At 33.6% G+C, this 20019-nt stretch overlaps 1 protein-coding gene and 1 long non-coding RNA gene across 3 annotated transcripts in view; one reads left to right on the forward strand and one right to left on the reverse strand.

The window, feature by feature from the left end:
- Positions 1-2354, reverse strand: part of LOC118967978 (uncharacterized) — a 30228-nt gene extending 27874 nt beyond the window's left edge. Inside the window, exon 1 of the long non-coding RNA XR_005055358.2 lies at positions 1410-2354. This is a non-coding gene — a long non-coding RNA (uncharacterized lncRNA). The remainder of the gene's footprint in view (positions 1-1409) is intronic.
- The window catches only part of PKN2 (protein kinase N2), a 138331-nt gene that overhangs the window by 104103 nt on the left and 14209 nt on the right, over positions 1-20019 (forward strand). For both annotated transcript variants that reach the window (XM_073234241.1, XM_036996329.2), the window contains 10 exons: positions 2363-2506; positions 2823-2898; positions 3469-3643; positions 3876-4002; positions 4488-4618; positions 4700-4775; positions 4853-4944; positions 9015-9191; positions 13477-13539; positions 14694-14770. In XM_073234241.1, the coding sequence (XP_073090342.1) occupies positions 2363-2506; positions 2823-2898; positions 3469-3643; positions 3876-4002; positions 4488-4618; positions 4700-4775; positions 4853-4944; positions 9015-9191; positions 13477-13539; positions 14694-14770 (1138 nt within the window). The remainder of the gene's footprint in view (positions 1-2362; positions 2507-2822; positions 2899-3468; positions 3644-3875; positions 4003-4487; positions 4619-4699; positions 4776-4852; positions 4945-9014; positions 9192-13476; positions 13540-14693; positions 14771-20019) is intronic.

The raw sequence follows: 20019 nt of genomic DNA on the forward strand, positions 1-20019 counted from the left end.
TCTTTACTTGCAGGCCTCACAGAGACTTCAGGCAAACCATACAGAATTCCTTAGGTCTATATAAAACAGAATTTTGTTTTCTCTTTGATCTTACGTGCAAATGCATAATAAGACAAAAATGAGGCAGAAGTTGGAACAGTTTGCCAGTACTGCCAGTCAGTACCTAGTTCATATTATACTGCTTTTGCTATTTCAGTGGTGATTTTACTCTACCTAGAATTTTGTTGCTCTTAGAGTTTGATATTACCTACAAGCATGTCCTTGTTTTATAGAGCAGACCTGCTTCATCTGGAAAATTACTAGCACTTGCAGTCTAAATTCAATAAACATTAGTGACATCCCCTTGTATAGAAGCTACTTTGCTTTTCAGATGCTATATCACTGCTCTTCCTATCCAAATCACACTGGACATAAGGGATTAATGGGGTTCCATGAAATAGTGGTATGAATACTGACATAAAATATCTTAATCTGCTATAAATCATAGCTACCCTCTCCCTTAAATTATGGAGAGATTGATACAAGGAAAACACAAAGTAACAAAAAGTGAAAAGCCTTATGCTTAAAACCTCAATGTAGAACTCCAGGAAAGCTAGCTTTGAGATGACTTTCCATTCCATATCTCAGATCTTTCTAACATATTTCAGTTTGAAGCATGGAATACAGAGACAGAGGGAAGAGAAATTAGTCAACATGTGACATTTACCACAGTGCCTAGAATAAATTCAAATGAGGTGATTGGACGTCTTCTCATCCAGAGAAATATTATCTTACTTTTTTAGCAGTGTGGAGTATAAGAACTTTTAACTAGGACCAATTCCATCTCCATATTCTATACCTTTTCCATCTTCCTGTCCAAAAGAAGTCTTCCTTCCTGATATAGTAGAATAAGATAAGAGAAAGTAGACTTCTCTTCCTATAGTCTGAAACAGTGTAGTCTAAATTACCAGTCCCTGGTTCATTCATTCATTGTTTATTTCCCAAAATAACTGTTTCCAAAATACTTAAACTTTTAACTGTAATAGAATATTACAGCATTAATACCTATGCCTTCTTTGTGATCTTAAAATAGTTCTACTCCTATTTCCCTTTCATGACAAGGATTCTCTCCCAAGTAATTATGTATCAGAGAGAAGAAAGGTAAGGGGCCTTAGGCTCATAGACTCACTGCCATAGATCCCTTTTTCTAGTCCTTTTCTTGATTGGCTGTGAGGCCTTACAGCATGTTGTATCTTGACTCATTTTTTTTCATGTTCTGTCTCTTAAAAAGTGTTTTCTGTATTCATTTGCATCAACTAGTTTTATTAAAAAGTCAAGATTTTCTTTTATGTGTATTAGGAGCTTGCCTAATAAATAAATACATGAATTAATAAATTGAAAGTTGTTATATAAAAGAAGTGACTTATTACCTTGTTGAGTGTAAGGAGGAGAACATTTATCTATTTTTGTAGATGGTCTGCAAAATCCTGAAAAACAAAGTAATGGAGAAATCTTATGCTTTATAATTAAAATGTATTTGTAGATTATAACATTTATGTACAAATCAGTGTATGGCTTGACCCCCAACCTATAAACTGTAAAGTACATTTAATAAACTATAAATACGTTTAATAATTGATTGTTAAAACCTTAAATACGTTTTCCACATGAGCATTATTTTTAATGACTACATTATATTCCCTCATGAATATGACACACTTGTCGCTGGGTTTTGTACATTCAAGTTCTTGCTAATGTGCTTTTTTTGGGGTGTCAGGGTGTTACAATAAATAAACTTCTCTCTGTAAAACTAGGTCTTCATTTCTCTGTTGCTCCCAACCTATGCAGGCCCCTGTTATCAGTGGTCATATTACCCAGTGGTATTCTTTTGAAAGATTAAATAACCTTATATTCCTAAAGTGCTTATTGTTAGCACAGTGTGTGCCACACTGTGTGTGAGGTAAATGCCATTTGCAGACCTTTGTTGGGGCAAGGAAATGAGGTTTTAAATAGGTTGTGAGGCAGGCACTGAGGTCTGTCAGCAATAGCACAGCAAGTGATACCAAGTGTAGGAGGAAAATCCGAAAAATTGAAGCCATGAGATTGGACAGTTTGTGTCATTTATCAGTGTTGATTGTTGCCATTTGTGTTCTTTATATGAAAGGAAAATCTTGGCTGGAAGATATCAGAATATAAATTTACTCCTTTGTTAAAGTAATAATATAATAAACATTACATAGAGTTCTTTAAAATAGCACCACCATTGTGTATGTGATTTTTGTTTATTTGTATTTTATATTTTTTGTGATATTTTATTCAAGCATGTGTCCAATAATGTCTTCTCTGTTTTCTTTTTCTTTTTTTTTTTTTTAAATTATCCTAGTCACGTGAACTGGAAATTTCAGTTTATTGGCGTGATTGGCGATCTCTGTGTGCTGTAAAATTTCTGAGGTTAGAAGATTTTTTAGACAACCAACGGCATGGCATGTGTCTCTATTTGGAACCACAGGGTACTTTGTTTGCAGAGGTAATAAATGTATTTCATTAAATGTGCATAACTACAGTTGAAACTGTATATGCAGGCATCATGATGTAGAAGTGGAAACAGTACTAGACTGAATGACGGACAACTTGATCTTGGTTCAACTCTGCCACTAAACAGATATATTACCTTTAGAAAATTCATTTATCTTCTCTAGGTCTGTTTTCTCATCTAGAAAATGAGTGGATTGAACTAAATTATATTTAAGATTCTCAAGTTTTCAAAACTGAGAAGTTCAGTGAATTTCATGACCATAAATCCTATGCTATATTCATGTTTATTTTAATTTTCTTAACTGCAGGTTACCTTTTTTAATCCAGTTATAGAAAGAAGACCAAAACTCCAAAGACAAAAGAAAATTTTTTCAAAACAACAAGGTAGTTATTAAGAAGTCAAATTGGTATTTTCTTAAACATAGAAAACCTACATACCATTTAAAAACTGATACCTATCTTTATTTTTTGTTTTCCTTACTTGTTCATTTATTCTTAACTTTTTATTAAAGAACATTTGAAACATATCCATAAGTAGAGGGACTAGTGCAATGCACCATCACTCAGCTTCAACAACAGTCAACTCATAGCCAGTTTTGTTTCATCTAATGCCATACACTCACTACTGCCTCAGATTGTTTGAAGCAAACCGAGATATTGTATTGATTCATCCATACAGTGTAGTTAGCATCTCTACAAGATAATAATTCATTTTTAAACCTTAACCACATAACACTATTAGACTTAAAGAACAATTTCCACCTATTTATTTTTAAACTATTTTTGCTATTTTGCACTAGCCTTTAATAAATAGTTAAGAACTATTTTTTTAAGTGATAAATTTTATTTGTTTTCATAAATTATAAACTGATGAAAATGAATTTTTAAATTACGGCTTTTGGTAATGTATTAAAAAATTACTTGATCTATTTTCTTTATTCACAATATCCACAGGCAAAACATTTCTCAGAGCTCCTCAAATGAATATTAACATTGCCACTTGGGGAAGGCTGGTGAGAAGAGCTATTCCTACAGTAAATCATTCTGGTACCTTCAGCCCTCAAGCTCCTGTGCCTGCTACAGTGCCAGTGGTTGATGTACGCATCCCTGAACTAGCATCTCCAGCTAGGTATGGGTCTTAAGATTTGTAAGCATCACCTTCATAAAATAATTATTGTGACGTTTGTACATACTGATCACAGTGGTTCTATTATTAAAAGTCTCTTTCTCCAAATACTATTTTGAGATTGGTGTTCTGCTTACTTTTAAAAAATGAAATTGTTTGCTTTTATTTTTAAAGCCATTTAAAATACATACTTTTGATTACTGTTTTTGATGAATTACTTTATCTTCTCTATAAGCGATTCTACAGTAACCAAATTGGACTTCGATCTTGAACCTGAACCTCCTCCAGCCCCACCATGTGATTCTTCCCTTGGAGAAATAGATGAATCTGCTGAATTCAGAGATTTGGATACACCAGGGCAGGCAAGGAATTTTAAACCTTGTATGATTCCTTTGCACCAAATGAATTACCAATAAAAAGAATCATAATGAATGAGGTGTACATTTCAGTTAATTAAAAACTGCCTGTGTGAACTGTTTTTATGTTTCTAATGAGTAAAACAGAAGTCTCTGAGCACACGGGCCATTACAGACTAGGATGCTTAAGTTAGAAGAAGCATAGGAGCACACTTAATAACTAGATGACGTATTGCTTGAAACACTCTTATCTTCTAATGTGGTTAGTATGATTTCTGAGTATGCATTGAAGATGACAGTAATATGTTAAGTTCTTCACATTTTTTAGAAAAGTGTTATACAAAATAACCATGAGAATGAATATTCAGCATCTGAATTTTACTTTTCTCACTAATATTTATATTGACTTTTAACTTTATCCTTTCTTTGACTTTATCCTTACCAAATAGTTTTCTGTTTTTATGATTTAATGATTATTTAATATTTTATAGGATTCAGAAATTGTTTTTGATATTGAGAATGACAGAAATAGTATACTTCCAAAATCTCAATCTGAGTATGAACCTGATATTCCTCAGTCAAGCCTAGAATATAGTGGTATTCGAGAACTTGAAGATAGCAGGTAAAGAACACATACGTATTTGTTACTACATATTTGTTCCCATAGTTTTGTGTTATTTTTAATTGGCGTCACTGTTTTCAGATCTCAACAAATGTTTCAGTTTAATCTACAAGACTTCAGGTGCTGTGCTGTCTTGGGCAGAGGGCATTTTGGAAAGGTACTCTTTAAAATTTTTTTTGGAATATCTACAAAAGTAATAACAAATGGGAAATAATCATTTTAATCTTATTTCAGGTGCTTTTGGCTGAATATAAACACACAAATGAGATGTTTGCTATAAAAGCATTAAAGAAAGGAGACATTGTGGCCCGAGATGAAGTAGACAGGTTAGTTTTTTAAAAATGAAATTGTTTATTTTTCTGTAGTTGAACTTAATGTCATAAAAATTGATGTATATTTTGCAACAGCAAAACTACCTATTTTCATAATATGTGAAGAAACTAAATATATCTATACTTGACATAAGGTAAGCATTAATTAAATATTGGGTTTTTTTCTAGCCAACTCCTTCCTCTTATGATAATTTACTGGTTAGTGGATACCAAGGAAAGATGATGAAATGTTTAAACTAATTCTACTAAGTTTTTTGTACTTAGAGATGTTAAAATTGTTTATATGGAGTAGGAGCTATTACTAGTTGGGAAGGCTGTTTCCCATTCGTCTTAGGAAGTAAATCATCATCATTTACAGATACTCTGCAGTTAACTGAATGGTTAATATATTCTGCTTTTTAAAAAAAACGCACCTCTGTTTTTTTTCCTCCGTTTTTCTTAAATGTAATTTTTTAACCATTGCATCTTACCTTTCTGGGTTTAATAAATGTAAATGCACTTTAATAAATGTAAAAGGTAAGACACCTTTATATACAATTATTAAAATGTAAGGACTTTGGGGATAATACTGTGATTGGGTTAGAGAATGTGCTTTAAATATGCTGTTTTAACTTAAGTGAATATATTCAGAAATTATTGCATAACAAATGGCATATTTATTACAGAAAGAGACTTTCATACAATAATCCAGAAGTAGTGTTTCTCTTAAACTACTAGGAAGCATCAATTGATATTAGTGAAATACAGCTCTGTATAATGAAAAGAGCCTGGGACTATAAGTGAGAAGACTGTCTTCTCTAGTCCTGATTGTTCTGTCTTAAGTAATGACTTGATCCCAAGGCAATTCACTGAACATCTTTGAGCTTCATTAACCCACATATTTAAAAATACGTTTTTTGATAATACTTGCCTACTAAATTGTGTTAAGTGCCATATAGCTATACCAAATTGCTACTTTTAATATTTTTTCCATCTTATGAGAAATTTTTGGAATTAAGATAGATCTCAAAAGATGAAGATTCCTTTTGTGCAAGAAAGGGAAAAATAAATCCTTTTCCTTTTGGATTTGCTATTTATTTTTTTACCTATTTCTTATAGTCCTCAATTACATCAAAATAAACTTCCTGTTACCTATACCTACTCAGAGAGGGTATTGCTGAACACTTATGGAATATTCTGAAATCATATCATCTGCTTGGAATTAAATTTTTATATTACAGAAGTAGTTGGCTTTAGTTGCACTGTCAGTCTGTATAATTGCAATAATAATAAGGTCAGATGTTTTTCTCTCCTGGAATAGTGTTTGCTTATTCCAGATTCATGAATGGTAAATACATTTGTTTCCTAAAATAATAGGAAATTGGTACTACCTCTGTTAATCTTGATAGTTGAAATAGATTTCTGCTACATTGTACTACTTTGAGCCAAGACTCTGTGGAAAGGCACTTTTTAATCAAATTTAGGCAGAATAGTATTAATAGTACTAGTAAAGAAGAATATCCAAATCAAAGAATGAAGCTTTAGGCAGAACCTAGACCATCACCCCTGCTGAAAGTTAATCTAGGTGAAAAATTGATGAGTGATCCTCATTTAACATCAGTTATAAATCTACATAATCAGTAACATGGAAATAAAATAATCTCTGGTAGAACTGGCACAAAAACAAAGGAATGAAAAATTCAGAGTGCAGTATAAAACTCATTCTTAGAGAAATTCAAGGAAAGCAGCAAAAAAAGAATTAGAGGAAGGCAAGAAAAAATTAATTTGAAAAATAAAAAAATCAACATTTAAAAATATTGCATATATTTATTGCTTGCAAGTCTGAATAGTAGAAACTCAGGTTAAACTAATTATAACCAAGCAGATCCTTTATATTTACTGCATACCTCTTCCTTTTAATAGACTCTTAGAATTTGGCATTAGTGCATATTAGTGGTTTTTTAAAATAGATGTTTCTAAAATACTTGATAGTTCTTAATGAGTTTTCCCCTCCAAATTTTCTTTCTCTAGTCTGGATTTTATTATTTTACTTAGAGAACTGCCCCTTTTATAGATCATAGAAAATTTCAAATCAACCTCTTTTTCAGGAAGAGTCACAAGGTCAATATCATTTAAATCTTTCTCGGGAGTTGTATTAATAATTTTACTCTGGACCAGGTTTCTTTGGTGTTTCATATTTGTATATCAAATAAACCTCTTTTTTAAATGAGCACAAATAATGGACTAACCCCAAAGTATCATTCATGTACAAGGACCACATTCTCCACCTACCATTAGAACATTCTAAGTCCCATCCTACCCCCACTCCCAAGTAAGAATGTTAAACTTATGCTACTGTAATGCCTCCTCATTCAGCATCCTTTTCTTGCCAATTCATAGTTTGAGACAACAGAATATGGTTGGAAGTATATTTTTGCAGTTGCATAACAGAAGCACAGCTAACCAATCCTAAGATCTTAGCCTTATTAATGATGTTGTTTTCCACTGACCAAAATAACTACTTACACAAGTTTTTTAAGTCTCTGGCATTTCTAATAACGTACCAATTCTGAAGGAAATGCAAAAAAAAAGGGATGAAACTAGTCAGTTAGGGATTCTGTGAATTTATTTCTAATAATGACTTAATTTGTAGTAACATTTAGAAATATATGTAAACATAAGCCTAAAGCTTTACAATCAATTACAGTAGGAGTTTCTGTTTCTTAATATGAATAAAATTATACACATTGTGTGAAATCAGAGGGAAGGAATTCATCTAGAATGTGAACATACTAAATGGAGTTTATACACTATTTCATAATAGTTGCATTTAATGTCAGTATTTAAAACTGAACAGGTGTTTTAGTTTATAATCCAGAAAAGTTCTATTAACATAGCATTAAAAATTCCATGCTCCTTCTGCACAACAGGTATATTTAGATGCTTTCAAAATTCAATTTTTTTTCAAATTATAGCAGTGTAATCTGGATACCCAAATAAATACTTTAGTTTTAAAATTATCCTTTTAAAATTAACTCTTTCTTAAGAGATCCCAAAGAAAGGAGAATGAGTCTTCCTCCATCTAACATCAGGATTTTAGTTTGGCATTTTGAAATCAACAACAATAACAATAAATATCTAAGCAATTTTTTAAATTTAAAAATAAACACATCATTATAAATGCATTTAAATAACATCAATTTTTGGTTCAGTTACAAAAACATGTGTCTATTTTGTGTTAGAAACATAAATATCTAATTATTAATATGTCTATTGGTATCTTTATTTTGATCAGGTGCTTAAAATAAGTTAATTCCAAATTGTATTTGAATAATATTTGACCTGGCTTTCTTCTACTGTGAGTTTTACATCAGGTTGAATTATTAAGTATTTTTTTGCTATTTAGGCAAAATTAATGTTCTAGAGTCAGAAAGTTTGAGTGTTCTTTTTAGCAGCTTTTAAGAGTTCCTACAGAGAAAACCTGTGATTGTTCTAGATTTTACAGAGAAATTTTATCATTCTCAAGGAGCTTCCTTGAAGCATGTTACAGAATTCTCCAAATACCCTCATTAGCCAGTCAGCCTCTAAATTAAAATTTTATACAGCATAACTTAGTATGTTTTATGAAAAAATAGTTGAATACTATAGCTTATGAATTATAAATACTGCCCTTGAAATTACTTACATCATAAACTTTATATTTTTTAAATTATGCTTTAGGTTGCTAAATTCTCTAGCCAATTGCTGATAAATTTTCATGGTTCACTCCTAACCAAACCTTTCTTATTAACTGTAACTACTAGTTATATGTGTTTGCTACTATGATACCGTCAAAGTGACCTCTATAATCTTTATATCATGCTAATCATATTTTAGTTTTCACTAATATGTTGTAATTAAAGTTATACATATCTAGTAGACCAAATTTTTCAAAGAATTTTAGCAAATCTAAAACACATTTTATGGTTTAAAAATTAAAATATTTAAGAATACTTATTTTAGAGTTTATAAATTTTTAAAGAATGTTATTTCCAATTAGACCTTTTCTTTAAAAAAAGCCTATTTCTATTTGTTTTCTCTTACAGCCTGATGTGTGAAAAAAGAATTTTTGAAACTGTGAATAGTGTCAGACATCCTTTTTTGGTGAACCTCTTTGCATGTTTCCAGACCAGAGAGCATGTTTGCTTTGTAATGGAATATGCTGCTGGTGGAGACCTGATGATGCACATTCATACTGATGTCTTTTCTGAACCAAGAGCCGTGTGAGTGGTTTGACATTTCTCCAGGTTTTTTCCATAACTGATTTCTTTTTGGAAAGGGAAAAAACTCTGAATTTTAGATTTTTATTTTCTAAATGGAAAAATAGATCTCTGCAAAGAGTATTTAAAACTCTGTACTCACCTTTTGTCATATATAAATATATCTATTTTACTCTGTCATCCATATTGAAAATTTCATGGATTGTTCTAAATCATACTTGATAGTGTAGATACACAGATTCATTTAGTAAAATATCTTCTTTTTATCTATTATATTTTCTTCCTAGGGAATGCTATCTGGGACTGTGGCCTTGAATACTGATGCTCAAACTACATTATTAAATGAAAAAAGAAAGTGTAGAAAAGTCTATTTAATATGTTTGCATGATATATTTATATTTACATTTTAAAGGTTAATTTAGAAGAATATTAGGTATTTTCTTGCCTGTGCTTTTACTATCTCTGAAATAATATAGAAGAAACTGGTATACATATTCCTTGCAGTGAAAGGAGTAGAGAGCCAACTTTTCACTAGAAACTTTTTTGTAGTTTTCAAATTCAGTATTATATGAACGTTTTGCTTATTCAGATGCCTAAAAATAAATAATAGAAAACAGTTGAAATCAAATATACATGTGTATATGTATATATATTTTTTTGTTTGTTTTTTTCCCCCTATTGTTGTACCAGTTTTATAGCAGTTAGGTGGTAAAACTAGGATTTAAACCTAGGAAAGTGCTCCTAACAGCTAGCTATACTACTATACATGCTAGTATTCACCAAATTTTTATCTCTAGCCCTGACCACTTCCCTGAACTTCTAACTCTAATCAGTCAGCCACCAACTTGAATTTTGCCTTTGTATGACTAGTAACTTTTCAAAATGAACTTCTGATTTGTCTAGTTTTTCTCTCAGCATCACTCACCACTCCACAGGCCTGGCACTCTTCTCCATCTTATTAAATGGCAGCACCATCTACTGATTGTTCAAGCTAAAACACAGAGAGTTATTCTTCATCCTCCTTTTCCCTCACATCTAACATCCAAATTATTAGCAATTCTGATCAATTCTCCTTCCAAAACATATCCCAAATCATAAAAATCATAAACCAATAGTAAACCTTTATTGAGTTTATTCTTGAATTTTCATCATTTGTCTGTGTTCTAACAACTGATACTCATGTAGCATTTTCATTTTCACACCTTAATTTTTTTTCTCCTCATAACCATTAGAGATATGCAGAACATATGTTGCAGTACTCTCATACCTTCAAGTTTCATATGAAGAAATAGAGGTTTAGTTCTTATGGATAATGATGATTTCAGAAAGGAGACAGAAGCCAAAAAGTAGTTGAAAGCTGCTAATAATTAATTCCCAGCATTTTTAAAAATTAGTATTTAAAAATTAAAAACAGGGCATATACATAAGAAGAAAACAAATCCTACCATTTGCAACAACATGGATAAAGCTAGAGGGTATTATGCTTAGTGAAATAAGCCAGGGGAAAAAAGACAAGTATCAAATGATTTCACTCATCTGTGGAGGATAAGAACAAAGAAAAAAACTGAAGGAACACAGCAGCAGCAGAATCACAGAACCCAAGAATGGCCTAACAGTTACCAAAGGGAAAGGGACTAACAGTTACCAAAGGGAAAGGGACTGGGGAGGATGGGAAGGGAGAGACAAGTGGGGAAAAGAGGCATTACAATTAGCACACAATGAAGGGGAGGGGGCACGGGGAAGACAGTATATACAGAGAAGACCAGTAGTGATTCTATACCATCTTACTATGCTGATGGACAGTGACTGTAATGGGGTATGTGGGGGGGACTTAATAATGGGGGGAATGTAGTAACCACTATGTTGCTCATGTAATTGTATATTAGTGATACCAAAAGAAAAAAAAACAAGCATATAGACTCTACCTAGCCCTGTGCTACCATGGGAATTTCTTTGTTTTGTTATTATCCCACCCCCTCTTTTTTTTTTAAAGAAATATATAATCCAGGTGTGCCTTAAGGATCTTGTATTTTTGCTGAGAATACAAATCGCATACAAACAACTAAGCCCAGTGATATTCAAGAATAAAATGCTACCTTGCAATACTTAAGATCTGTAGTACCTCATTCTGCTCACTCAGGTCTCACCTCAACTGTCATTTCTTGGCTCGTCCTTCCCTGGAAACCTTATCTAATACCACTACATCACTAATGTCTAAATTAGGTCACTCTATTCTATTTTCTATTTTATTTTCTCCATAGCACTTTATTTCTACCTGGAATCATCTTATTTACTTATTTTTTACATTTCTGTTGTCTGTCTCCATCACTAAAAGAGAGGAAGGAGGACCATGTCTATTTTGTGTACTACACCTGGAAAGGTGGCTGGCACATACTGGGCAGGCAGTGAATTTTTATTGACTAAGACTATGGAATCAAAATTAACTTGATTTCTGTCTTTGCTGTGTTCTAGCTATGTGACTTTAGATAGACTAGCTCCTCTTTCTGAGAACTTCATTTTCTACTTCTATAAAATACTTATCTTAAAAGGTTGAAGATTAAATAAACTAATAGATAAAAATATCTAACACAGTACCTGACACATAGTAAACATTCAGTGAAATATTTTAAACAGTATACCTACCCATTATTTGTTGAGTATCATTAGGGCAGTCTTGTATGATTATTAGAGTTGTTTTGCCACCAAAATAAGTTTGCTAAAAACTTACGTATAAATACAAACACCATAAGCAATTTTGAATTACATTTGTCTTAATGGACTTCAGCTAAATCTTTTAAACTTATGATAAGTAATTATCTATTATCTACTATATAATCAAATAAATACAAATCAAATACTTCTAGATAGTTGCATTTAAAAATTCTCCCAAACTATGGTCCTGTTTTCATAAAAATAAATAAATACAAAACATAGCTATATTATCCACATGCATAATACAGTATATATAATTATATGTAATTACATAATTATAGTATATAAGCACATTCTAAAATTTTGAAGAACAATCACCAAACTGACAAGAGTAGTTATCTCTGGATGACAGTGACATAGGGTGAGATGAATAGATGAATGAATGAAAGACTATGCTTTGAGGCAGGGATATTATATGTACTTTATATAGAAAATATCTATGTGTTACTTGAATAATTAAGAACTGGTTCTCCTGAGTGTCTTCTTTTAGGCTGCTCCATGCTGAAGACAGATCTGCATTTTTAAATTCATTCATTTATTTATTACCTACCTTGTATCAGGCATTATGCTAAACACTTAAAATAACACTGAAAAAAACAAACATGGTTCTGTCCTCAAAAGTTAATATTCTAGCTGGGCTTAGGTTTTCCTAACATCCAAACACATCTATCCAATGTATAGGCCTCATCACCTTACCCAAAGCAATTCAAAGTCAGCATGTCTAAAGCCAACCTTGTTTTCCCCACAAAACTCTGGCTTTCTCTACTTCTTTACCTATTCATTACGGAAGGAGGTCTTGAGAATCATCTTTAGTTTTTCCCTCTCCACCCTCTACAGCTGACGAGACCCCAAATCCTGTCATGATCATTTTGAAGTTTCTCTTGAATCCATGTCTTACTCTCTTTGTTGCCTCTGTCTGCTTTGGAGGTTCCCATGATCTTCCATCTGTACTGTCTGTACTGTCATAATATCCTTATCTGTCCTTTTTCCTCTGGATATTTAGCTACTTCTACTCCAGCTTTCACACTACTACCAGAAAAATCTAACATGAATCTGATCATTCTGCCCTGATTTAAATGGTTTGATTCTCTATCCCTAAGAGAGGAAATTTCAGTATCCATAATATGATATTCAGGGTTCTTTACAACTTGACCGATGTGAAGAATGAGGCTGTCTTTTTAGCCTCATCTCCTACTACTTCCTCTCTATCCTTTACTTCAGCCACAACACAAATGTTACACCTTTTACACTTCTATTCTTTCCCTCTAAGGGGAATGCCTATATTACCCCCACAGAAGTTTTACCTTTCATGCTGTCCTTTTGCCCTTATGGCATATTGTAATACACCTACAGAACCAGATGAAATGTCTGCTCTAAAGACTTCATTGGCTCCAACAGGCTAAGTTAATGGCTTCCACTGTATTTCTCTTATTTTTAAATGTTACCCCAATATTTAGTGTGTCTTAGTATTTGTGAAATTAGTTAACTACAGAATTCTGCTTTTGAAGAAGAAAACTGTAAACTGGGATTCAAGAGTGGTGAAATTTATTCAACTTATTTTTATTTATTTATTTAGATTTTACGCTGCATGTGTAGTTCTCGGTTTGCAGTATTTACACGAACACAAAATTGTTTATAGGTAAGTAAGCTTTTGATACTTGCTAATGGCTTACGTTAGTGTGTATAAGAATCAAAGATAATTAAAAGGGATATTTTTTGTTTAACCATATTTCTTAATTTTCATATGATCAGTGATTTCTAAAAAAGTTTAAACTCCTATTCTGAAAGACATGGTTAACACAATAATCAAATGATAAACCTCTTTGTTCCTGATCCTTTGCTCATTACCTAATTAGAGCAGTCAAATTATAAGTTGGCGTGTGATAATTTATGAACAATATTTATCTTGGTGAATATTTTATATTCATCTGACTCACTACAGAAAACTTCTGTAGACCAGTACTTACTACTAAAAATTTATCCATGGTTATTAATTTGTGTCAGAGTATAAAACATCATCACCCTGCTTCCTTCATTTAAGACTTACAGTCAGGTAAACAGTGTACTTGGTGACATAGCTGATTTATGTACTGGCATGAGCTCCTTATCAAATTGCAGATCAGTAACAAATAGTTACAGCCCAGTAGCTAGTCTGAGTGGTACTTCGAATAGCCCTGCTCTAGCCCAGACAAACGGGGGAGTCAGTCAGAATTAAGAGACTATAAATATCAGCTTATTCAAACTTCTAACAATATTTCCAAGGTAGAGTTTTTCTCATGGTCCTATTTTACTCAAGGATAAAAAAAAATTTAACTTTATTTGTAACCAATTGGTATGGGTAAATAGCTTTCTTCTTACTTTGAATTATTCTCTTAGGTTAAACCTACCCCCTGATGCCTTATTTTATCATTAATTTAACACATCTTCCCTATGGATGGTGTGTAGGCAAACTTAAGAAACTTAGTCCAAATCAGATTATCTTCAATAACAAATTAATAAAACCTGTGTTAAATATACTTGAATTCCTTACATGCTTTAAACTGCATAAATATATAAACTATTCCTTTTTTAAATACATTCTTCCCTTTCTATATAAGAGGAAAAATCATTCAGAAACTCTATTATGTACTTTAAGAAAACTTGCCAAAGGAACAAAAACGAACACTTGCAATATAGTTTTTGAATCTCAAATTGTAACTGGAAAAACTCAATTTTAGTGAAGTGAAACTATTGAAGTGATTTTTTTACTACATTATCTACTGATTTTATTGATTTTTTTTTTATTCTGAACAGAGATTTGAAATTGGATAATTTATTGCTAGATACAGAGGGCTTTGTGAAAATCGCTGATTTTGGTCTTTGCAAAGAAGGTAATTAGCTATTTTAAAGTTCCTTTTCTAAAAGATTACTATTCCTCTGTACTTAAGTAGTTTTCAAGTTTATCTATGGAAAGCAAAATGTATTTTTATCTTTAATTTATTCTTTATTAAGACATCACAGATTATTCACATAACCTAATTATCACATTATTAAAAATTTATGGATATGAGTAAGGATAGGTTTTCAGAAATCATAATATAACACTAAGATTCTCTTTGTGTGATTAATAATTCTGTCACTACTCTAAGAAAGCACTGATTAAGTACCAATTTTACACTCTACTGGGACTGTATAGAGTGAATACATAGGCACAATAACTTGTCTCCAGCTTCTTAAAACTTTTAATCTTTTAAATAGGAAAAAATATACATATACAACTTAAGAATCCTTTCTGTATATACAAAAGTAAATAAGTAAACTGGGAAATTTGAGTCAGAGGTAGTAGCATAGGAAAGTATAAAGAGCATAGGCTGAGGAACCATACAGTCGTAGGTTTGAATTCTGGCTCTGCCATCACTTGCTGTGTGTCTTCTGATGAATTTTAACCTCACTGATTCTATTTCCTCGGCTATGAAATGAATATAATTCTTCTTGTTCAGGAGAATTACGAGTATTAGAGATAAGAATGTAGCCCAATGCCTAACAAGTAGTACGTAGGTATTCTTATCTGTACATTTAGTAGGTTGTAGAATAATGAACATTGTGTGTCTCCGCCTCTAGTCTGGTAGTTTTTTATTTTGTATTCAGCTTTGTTTCTGTAGCATATAGTATAGTGGTTGGCACATCTAAAGCATTCAGTTACTGTTCAATTAATAAGTAGATGGGTGAATGAATGAATGGATTTTATAAGTAAATAACCTTTAGTTACCCACTGACATCCTAATTAGTGGATCCAGTAAAAGTTTTCTCTCTTTGTGGACTTCTCTATATTGGACACTGTTGGTTTAAATGCTTTTGTGCCTCAGAGTCTGTCTTTAGCCCATTACTCTTCACTACTGGTTTTTAACTAGCAACTATATGCTAATTATTCCCAACTCTTACTATTTCCTTTCCTAACATACCTTCCCTTTCAACTGTCTACTAGGCAGCTCTAGCTTGGATAGTCAGTGGTTACCTCAAGTGCTGTACAAACAATAACAGTTTCTTTTCTTTAAGTACTCTAGTTCCTAGTGATGGTACCACAATCCTGTCTCCCAGTTTCAAAATGTGGAACTATCCTGGACTCTGTCCTCTTCTACTTCCACATCCAGTCAATGACCAAACTGTGCTGACATCTGTCTACCTCGTTAATATTTAAATTTTTCTCATTTCATTCCCCTCTACCACTGTCAACCACCATCTTGTTTTCACCAGGCTACTTTAAAAGCTGCTTCACCTTTACAGTCTCCAGTCTTTTTCTTTCTCAAATCAATCTGCCATGTAGTTGCTAAAATGTAAAGTGGCCCATGTGAGTACAGATCTGACTGTGGCACACCCCTGCTAAAAATTTCAGTAACTAGTAAGTGGGAAACAATGTTCTTCCTGGTTTGCCTACCTACCTCTCCAGCCAGATCTCTTGCTGCTCTCTGCATAGTGCTTTCTTCTCCAGCAAGAACCTTCTTACAGTCTATGTTCCTCCACCACTATCACCCTTCCTAACTCTGATTGCTGTAGAAAGTCTACTCATGCTTCAAAATCATCTCAGGTATCACCTACACAGTAAATTATCTGACACTCCTCTTCTCCTTTCCCAACTCCCAGCTTTGCAAGTCCTTCTTCATTATCTACCAAATATCTTGCTCTTACTAAAATTACATAAATCATCAATATGTATCTGTTTTCCTCCAATTTTCTGTAATCTCCTTAAAGAGAAGACATGTGCTCCACTTCCATTTTTGTGTTTCTACCACTTGGCATGGATATCTAGAACATAATAGGTACTCAGAAAATATGTATTGGATTACAGATTTTCTAATTAAATGTGTTTTTCTTTATTATTATCAAAGTATACATAGTAAATTATAAAAATAAGAGCTAACAATTTTTGAGCACTTACTGTGTGCCAGGCAATTTTGCTCAGTGCAGTTGAAAACAAGGCTTTGAGATTAGACAACTTTTCCAAGCTCTCAAGCTAACAAGTGGCAAAGCTGGAATTTAAACCCATAGGTTTATGACTTCAGAGCTTAACTATTTCCATGGACTTTTACTTATTTGAAGCCCTAGGTAATTGGGCCTACTTTCAACTTCCTTTAAAAATATTAGGACAGGAGGATTTATCAGAATGAATGAAATATGAAAATTATATTACTATAATTGACATGCATTATGTTAAAATGTCACAGAATTTTTAATATTACTATAAACAAAGATTAGTTTTATCCTAAAAGTATGGCATATGTAATACTATCTAATTGTGATCAGAGGCACATAATAAAAATCAAGAAACAATAGTTCTTTGTTAACTAACTTTTCCCAGTCTTGGCAAAGTCACTTAAAAGGTTGTGTAGAACTTACATCAATATTATATCAAGCCTTTTTTAAAAATAATATTTTATTGAAGAAAAGAATATGTCAGTGTTAAATTCTGCAAAAACAAATTTCTCCACCCTAATGAGCTAGTGTATTTAATTAAGCCATTCAAGTCTTGGTTTATAGACTTACAGATTTGTTTGAGATATTTAGTTACTATAAATGCATACCATGGGAGGAGGGGGGAAAAAAGATGGCAGAGGAGAAAGGCAAGGCAGAAACCTCTTTGCACACAAACACCAAGGAAACAACTACAGCAAATACAGCTAACCCTGACTGACCTCACAGAACAGAGCATCTACACCTGGTGAGGAAGAGAAGGGTAAAGTGGCAGAGCCATTATTTATTGTACCCAAACCCTTCCCCCACCCTGGCCCACAAGCAGGAGGAAGAGGAACAAAGCAGGGAAGGGATAAGCACTTAAGAACTCTACACACCTGGCCCTGAAGATCTGCTCTGGGAACACAAGTCCTCATTGCATTGAGCTTTGATGATTAACAGGGCTGGACATCAGGGAGAGCTGGAGCACTCTGGGAGGCTGAGACTCCTGCTGCTTGTGGAGTACAGACACACTCCATTGGTCCTGCTGAGACCCACCACAGAGGCAGCAGTTTGAAAGATTTACCAGCAGTGTGAAGGGTGCAAGAGGGGTGAGGGTTGGATGGAGCTCTCTCCAAGGAAAAGAGTAAGTGGACACTTCCGCAGCCTTCCCTCAGTCCAACTGGTTGGGCACTCATGGGAGCCAGCCCCAAATGCTCCATCCCCCTCACTGGTGGCTCAGCACCAAGGCACTTGCCTGGCCACTCTGCCCATCATCATTCAGGCTTTGCTGCCTGGCAGGTAAAGGGAGGTTTTCCCAGCTTCCTTGGCCCTTTTTCAGCCAAGCTTGGGAGATGCCCATGGGAGCCAGCTCTGAGCGCACCTTCCTTGCCACTGGTGGCCCAGCCCCATGACATGCTTCCCTGTACACTGCCCTCCCAAGTAGCAAAGTCATCACTGAAGGGCAGACAGGGGGCCCCACTCACAACAATCCTAGCACAAACACCACTGCTCTGCTTACAGAGAGCCACCTGAGGCAGGCTGCCACCCTCTGCTGACCGAGATCAGCCACTGCTGGCACACGGGCAGAAAAGCAGCCCTGACATAACCAACCAAAAGCAACTGGGGCTCCACTGCAAAGGAGAACCAGGCTCTGGTTAGTAGAGAGTCTTGAGCTTCTAGGCACCACCGGATGCCGCCTTCATAAAGCCATTACTCTCTAGACCAGGAGGCATAGAGGATCTAACAGGAAGAAACACAGAAACCCAGACAAAATGAGGAGGCAGAGAAATATGGTCTAAACAAAACTACAGGATAAGGCACCAGAAAGAGGCCTAAATGAAACAAAGAGCACCAGTCTTCTTGATAAAGATTTCAAAGTAACAATAATAACTGTGCTCACAGATCTGCAGGAGAGTGTTGATAATCTCAGGGAGGACTTCAGCAAAGAAGAGTTGAAGAAGAGTCACTCAGAGCTGAAGAATACAGTAACTGAAATGAAAAATACAGTGGAGGGAATGAATAATAAATTGCTGCAAGTAGGAGATATTCAGTGAGATGGAAATTAGAGAACAGAAAAACAATAAAGGTGAGGAACAAAGAAAAAACAATCTCTAGAAATGAGAGGTTGCTAAGAAAGCTCTGTGACAACTTGAAACAAAAATATATTCACGTAGTTGGGGTACCAGAAAGAAGAGAGAGAGAGAGAGAGACAAAGGAGTCAAAAGTATTGTTGAAGAAATTAATTGCTGAAAACTTCTCCAATGTGGGGAAGGAAATAGACACCCAGGTCCTGGAAGCACAGAGAGCTCCTGACAAATGGAAACCCAAGATGACAACACCAAGACATAAATAACTAAACTGACAAAGATTGAGGATAAAGAGAGAGGGTATTGAGAGCAGCTAGAGAGTCAAAAAATTTCTTATAAGGGCAACCCCATCAGGCTGTCAACCAGCTTCTCAGCAGAAACTCAGGCCAGAAGGGAGAGACATGAAATATTTAAGTATTGAAACAAAAGAATCCTCTTCCCAAAAAGGTTATCATTCAAGGTAGAAGGAGAGATTAAAAGATTACTAGATAAGGCCCACTTCTCCCTTGGAGTTTTATTCAAATAAAACTTTTACTCTGCTTCAAAAAAAAAAAGATTACCAGATAAAGACTGAAGGAATTCACCACCACTAAGCTGGCCTTACACGATATGTTATAGGGACTTTCATAGATGGAAATGTTGTTAAGCTTAAATATTTTTCATCAGTGAAAATAAACTTATAGTAAAGGAAGTAGACTACTTACTTGCCAAGCAAGTAGGAAGTTACAACAAAACAAAATAAAAGTAGTAAAACCAACTATACACAAAATCAGTCAAGGGATACACAAAATATGCAGATTATGACATCTAAAACATAAACATGCTGAGGAAAAATAAGAAAGAAGTACTTTTAGATTGTGTTTGAAGTAGAGTGTGAATCAATTTAATATTAGGAAGCTATCCTTGAACCTTATGGTAACCAAAAATATAAAGCCTATAACAGATACAGAAAAAAAATTTTTTTTAAGAAATCCAATCACAGCACTAAAAGAAAACTATCAAATAACAAAAGTATAAGAGAGGAAGAAAGGAACAGAGAGGAAGTAAAAATACAACAGAAAACAATTAATAAAATGGCAATAAGTACATATGTATGAATAACT

Source organism: Manis javanica, chromosome 4 (genome assembly GCF_040802235.1).
Source record: "Manis javanica isolate MJ-LG chromosome 4, MJ_LKY, whole genome shotgun sequence".
Taxonomy (NCBI): domain Eukaryota; kingdom Metazoa; phylum Chordata; class Mammalia; order Pholidota; family Manidae; genus Manis; species Manis javanica.